At 42.8% G+C, this 6,148-nt stretch overlaps 1 protein-coding gene across 2 annotated transcripts in view; it reads left to right on the top strand.

Moving 5' to 3' along the window:
- The first annotated feature begins 233 nt into the window (after positions 1–233).
- The window catches only part of usp44 (ubiquitin specific peptidase 44), a 13,635-nt gene continuing 7,720 nt past the window's right edge, over positions 234–6,148 (top strand). The window contains exons 1-2 of one of the 2 annotated variants that reach the window (XM_026147487.2): positions 234–330; positions 5,334–6,148. The exon at positions 5,334–6,148 is cut by the window's right edge and continues 898 nt beyond it. In XM_026147487.2, the coding sequence (XP_026003272.1) occupies positions 5,487–6,148 (662 nt within the window). In that variant the 5' untranslated portion in view covers positions 234–330; positions 5,334–5,486. Of the gene's footprint in view, positions 425–5,333 lie in introns of both variants that reach the window. The other variant, XM_026147488.2, reaches the window with a different exon arrangement.

The following is a 6,148-nucleotide window of genomic DNA, read 5'->3' as shown; positions in this document are numbered from 1 at the left end:
CTGACACAAGGCATCTTTTTTTTAGATGACTGTTTGGTGCATGATCCCTGATGAAAAAAGGAATCAAATCAAATCAAACTAAAACAACTAAATATGCACATTTGTATTAAAATACTAAAACTTACCTCACAGTTTCACAACAATAAAGCTTCACTTTTAATATACGTACATCATCATCATCATGAAGAACAATAACAATAACAACAACAACAACAACAACAACAACGTCACGTCTCGCGGACGCGCTCGAGCCAACACCACGCGACAGTGACTGACAAGATGGCGATCATTTCAGAAACAGAGGAGTTACTGCGGTGAAGGAGAGGCTTGGTATGCTGTTTCCTTTCAGTAGCAACTAATTCTGAACATGTTTGTGACCGTGCCCCCGACGATGTGTGAATTCTGGCCGAGGCACACTTGGCAGGTCGGTTTTGAAGCCCTGTCCGATGCCGGCGAGCCGATCTCCGGCTGAACTTGTTTCAGGATTGTCGCCGCTAGCTTGTCAAGCTAATACTACCTAGCATGCTAGGCTAACGTTAGCGGCAAGGGCAGCTAGGGCTCACTAATCTTGAATAAATACAATAAAATTAGACTCTTAGTTCAAACAAAATGTGTTCGCGTGTGTTGTAATTTTATTTTCATTCATTTGAGACGTTTATTTGTGAGACTTTGAAAGCGCTTTCGAGTTAGTTTTACACAATTCAGTATTTTGTAATCGCAACTCTTTACAGCTATTAATTACATGCTAGTGATAGCTGGCTAACTTTAGCTTTTTGGGAGAGACCCTCTGTGAAGTTGGGCTCCTCGGGCTGAACACTAACGCGTGCTGCGCTCGTGCAGTTTATTGAAATGCTACTCTGGCTGGTTGTGTTGTGGCTGTTTTACTCAGAGTTAGTGTGAGGCTGTGTGTCGGTAAAACCACGCACAGCCACAAGGACAAACCAAGCAAAGCAAAGCGCGCTAACTTGCTGGTAAAACTTCAGGACATTAGAAACTCTGGGACAACCCCCGAGAGTCATCGCTTTATTTGCTCAATTAGAAGCCACTGATTTCTTAATGCTGAGCCAGGAGGGTTGCTGCTAAATCTCCGCGGTGATTACTTTAATGTGGATCATGCTTAACCAGCTTCTGGCTCTGACAGCGACGTGCCACGTTATTCTGGATGTTTGTGGCTCGTCCCGATGCCAGCCAAAGGCTCGGCGCGAAAGCATTTCAACATGTCTGGAGACCAGACAGGATATGTGCCCCGGCAGCTGTATTTATATCATCCATGGCAGCAATCTGATGAACACGTATTGAACACACACGCCCCCTCCTGCACTGGTAAACAGGGGGACTGAGTGCGTTGAGCCATGCTTGTTTTGCTTTGTTAAATTGGTGGTTTATGACTAACCAAACTATAACTAAACGTTAACAGAGTTAGAACCGATTTTCCCGCTATCCTGTCCTCTCCAGACATTTTTAGCATGGAAACAACCCTCTGCAGAAGTAGTCTTAAGGCCTGTACTATGGAAGTGGAATTTAAGCCTATCCTGATAACTTTAGGCTTAACCCTGGGTTTTAAAAATGACCGAGGCAGTTCACTTTCCTACCTGGATATATTTCCATGCTAATTTATGCTGCAAACGTAACTATTCCTTCTGCCAACAGACTGGGTGACTGTGGCTCAGGAGTTAGAGCAGGTCATCTGCTAATTAGCAGTTTTGATCCCTGGCTGCAAAATGTTAACCCTGAGTTGCTGTCCAATGCATCTTCTTACATATGAATGAGGTGTGTGTGTGTGTGTGTGTGTGGATAGCAGATTAGATCAGATTATTGTATTTTTTTTGTTTCCCAGTTGATTGCAGATAAATAAATTACAAAATTTTTATTTTTCTATAAGCATTAATATATGTTGCTAAAACAGGACATCCATTTGTACTTGTTGACCTTATATCTAATTTGGATGTCAACTACGCCTATGTTTGTATTCTGTCTTTGTATTTACTCTCAGACTGTTGAACACCACTAAGGCTGCAGCTGAGAGAATAAAAACTAAAACTGTCTCTTATACTCAAGTACTTGAACAATTCAGGGTTTAGTGTCTTGTTGTTGCATATAGATGTCTACATATAGACTAGAGTAGCTGGGAATTGATACACTGACCTTCTGATTAGTAAGTGGCCATTTTATCTTCTGAGCCACAGCTGCCAGCCCTGAAAACAGTGGAAACTGATAACAGAACCATTCCCAAGGGCATGTTGAACTTGCTCTATAGTACACTGCCCTGTACCCATACAGTGTGCCCATAGTAGGGCTGCTCGATTATGGCAAAAATGATAATCACGATTATTTTCACTGAAATTGAGATCACGATTATTTGACGATATTTATTTAACCCTTTAAGACCTACTATAGAACCAAGTCCACCAGAGCTTATATTATTTTTTTTACATGCTGTAGTGCCATTTGTGGGAGCATTTCAAGTTGCTATACATCAATACAACTGTTATAGCCCATATTTTAATAATATGTATGCATTAAGTCCATAGTAATTACATAAATTGCAAAAAAGTGCAATAAACTACAAAAAAAATTGAAAATCGCTTTTGTTTTGTTTACATATATTTCTACTTGGAGAAATTTAAGAGGCTTATCCCTCAAAACTTTAAATACAATAAAGTTGCAAAAAATAGTTTACAACAACAGGAAATTTATTTTGAGTGTCTTCATAGTTTTATTTTGGAGATACAGCAATTTTTATATACTGCAGGAAAAACAAAAAACAATCCTATGATGCAAATTTGCAAAGAAAACAGCAGGTGCATCATTTCACTGTGGGAAGTGTTACGAACAGCTGATAGGAACGGCAAAGCGTGTTTCTGGAATATTATGTTTTTGTTCCTGCAAGCGCTTTTTATGCAATTTTTGCAAAGCTATATGTGGAACGAAACCGTGACCGAGGACAAGCTGATGGCATCAGATGTAAGTACAACTCTTCCGGTTTCATATGCAAAACAAATTATTGCGCTAGCTTACACGGTTCAGGTTCTACAGGGATTTAAAAATAGTTACGCAAAACGGAGCATGCAGCTCTGACCGGCTTTAAAGGGTTAACAATGACTTTAAAAAAATAATATAAAATGGTGTGCAACACCACTGAAGTTTTTTTTTTTTTAACTCTCTTTTCAACCAACGGCAGTCACTCTCCTCTCCAAATAACTTCTGCTTAGCTTTCCGAGCTTCCCTCGGGTCCTCTTAATCAGCGGTCTCCAACCTTTTTTGCGCCACGGACCGGTTTATGCCCGACAATATTTTCACGGAACGGCCTTTAAGGTGTCGCGGATAAATTAGGGAGGGGCTAATAATCGGCTCAGTCATTTTTAATGATCGTTGAAAGCCCAGATCGTAATCGTGATTAAAATTCGATTAATTGAGCAGCCCTAGCCCATAGTGCACCACTTTGCAAGCTCAGACCCCCTCTTTTTTTCCCCCCCTCAATGATCTTGTTCCCTTGACATCAGTTGGGGGGGGGTCAGCCCACTCAAGGATCCCCAAATTCTTAGCAGCTCTGTGGGATTTGAAAAGAAGCCAGAAGAGGTTCTGTGAAGAGTGATTGGTATGTTTTTAGCTGAACCTAGAGCTTCTCAGCATACTGGTTGCTCAGCTATATAAACAATTCGATTTCAATTCAAGTTTCTTTATGCCACAGTCACCTCAAGGCGCTTTATCATTTAAGATGGAGACCCTTCAGTTTATGGGAGAAAACCACAACAGTCAACAGGAGGAAACCTCTGGCAGAACCAGGATGTCTTGTGAACAGTTGGTGGTGCCAATCTGAAACTAATTTTAACATCTTTCAGGTTAAAATTTTCTTAAAGCCCAGCTGCTGCTAACTAGCTATCTGTAGTGTCTCCCTTCTCTTGGCTGAGCAACAGGTTTCAACTTCATTGCAGCTAGAGTTGATTGTTCAACTCCTCCATTTTGGACTGCAGCTGCAGTTGGTAGTTGGGACCAGTTTAGCTTGACTCTGCAGCAGGTAGACAGCTTGTTCCTGTGTCCCTATGCTGTACAGAGCTAAAGAAGAACTACTGTTGTCAGTTGCTGTGCAAGATGTTGGAATTAGTGTTCATCTGCAACCAGCTGATTGTTCTGCTTGGTTATTGATTTGTCAAAAAGTATTTACAATACTGTATTGCAGAGGAGACATTTGGAAACGGTTATTTTTTGTTGCTTCATTTTCTGAACACTTAAATCACCAAGATAAGAATCTATGGTTTGAGAAGGAATTAGACCCTTTTAAGTTATCTAAGTCCTTTGATTTGAGGCTTTAGAAAATCTAGCCTATGATGTGGAACTTTAACCGATTTCCCACAGATTTAAACTGCTTTTTTCTACAGCCTCAGTAAGCTCGTCAACCCCAGTGTGAAAGCGACCCTCTTTCCGTAGAGTTGTGTTTATTCGCCAGTTATTTTACTACTGGTCCCTGTTGAGGTTGAGAAATGTTTGAGTCCGCATGCCACCTGGCAGTTTGCCTCAGTTTACTCTGCGTAGATACAACCTCACAAAGCAGTCGATGGAAATCAGATGCAATAATAATTTCTGGTTTCATGTGTTTCCTGTAAAGAGAAGAGGATGAAGGTATACATTTAAAAATATATGTTGTTGTTTTTTTTGGGGGGTGGGGGGGTTGGTAATTCATCTGGTTTTAATCTTAAATGAAAAAAGCAGATGTCTGCGTGTAGTGGGACATTTAAGTGAAAAGTGTTTAGTGTTTGTTTTGCGTAGATGTTTGCGGCATTGTGGTGGGCGCACTGCAGTCTGTAGTTTTGTGTCAAAACCATACATCCAATCACAACAATAGCGATATCGGGTGAAAGGGGACAAAATGTTGATGTTCTGATGCATAAATTGTGCACGGGAATGAAAGGTCCAGGCATGAAGCAGTTGGAGCAGTTTGTTTTTTTCCCCCCCCCCAATAGTGAGCGATGTAATCCTGCTGTTGCTGTCAGGTTGAAGGGGAAAGCTCAACTAGTCAACAAACCTAAAATGGGACTTAGCAATTAAACCATAGAAGTTATTAAACTCCAGAGTCATCAGTCATAAGTTGTTGGGTTTTTTTAAACTGCAGTCTAGTTACGCATTCAGTTTTATTGAAAAAGAATGAACAGTATATTGTTTGTTGTTAGCCTCTTTTTCATCTGTATTATGTTTAAAAATCCCGTCTAAAAGGATGTGTTTTTAAATGAAGGAATAATGGTGTTAAACAATAATGCTCTAACATGAACGCCTGTGGCCTGTACACAGGTAAACTTATCAAAGTTCTCACCTAACCTTTTCTCTTCCCTCTCTAGACAACACCACCATGCCCTGGGAGGGTCTCACTTCTCAGTTCGCCATGGTTACCATGGTGATATGAAGCCAGCGTGAAGCGCTGACAAACAAAGACTTGCACGCCAAAAGGTCAGTTTGACTGACACAGCCAACTTGGCGGGCAGGCTTGTGTAATGGACAGGTGTAAGCATGTGGGGCGGCTGCGGCTGGCCCCAGACCACTCCATTCTTAACCCCCAGAAGTGGCACTGCGTTGACTGCAACACCACCGAGTCCATATGGGGCTGCCTCGGCTGTGCCCACGTGGCGTGTGGCCGCTACATCGAGGAGCATGCTCTGCAGCACTTCCAGCAGCAGGGCCACCCACTGGCGATGGAGGTTAACGAACTTTACGTTTTTTGTTATTTGTGTGACGACTATGTTCTGAATGATAACGCCACCGGAGACCTCAAGTTGCTTCGCAGTACACTCAGCGCCATCCAGAGCCAGCGTTATGAGGTCACCACCCGCAGCGGGCGCACCCTGCGCTCCGCTAGCGCCAGCGTGGATGTCCTCATGCCATCCGGCGTTCGTGAGTTGCAGTTGAGGGACGAGGACCGAATGTTTACCGCTCTTTGGCACCGCCGCAGAGCACTTATGGGACGCATCTTTCGCCTTTGGTTTGGCCTGACTGAATGTGGAAAAAGGAGAGCAGAGGAAGAGAGGAGGAGGGAGGAGGAGGAGGAGCAAAGAAGGGAGGCCAGGGAGAGGAGGCGAGCTCTCAAGAGGCAGCTACAGGAGGAGCTGGAGAACGCTCCTCTCAGGAAGAGTCGTCGCCTGCGTCAGAAAAGCCAGAG

The sequence above is a fragment of the Astatotilapia calliptera genome, chromosome 17, assembly GCF_964374335.1.
Source record: "Astatotilapia calliptera chromosome 17, fAstCal68.1, whole genome shotgun sequence".
Taxonomy (NCBI): Eukaryota; Metazoa; Chordata; class Actinopteri; order Cichliformes; family Cichlidae; genus Astatotilapia; species Astatotilapia calliptera.
This window is presented reverse-complemented; position numbering and strand designations above follow the sequence as displayed.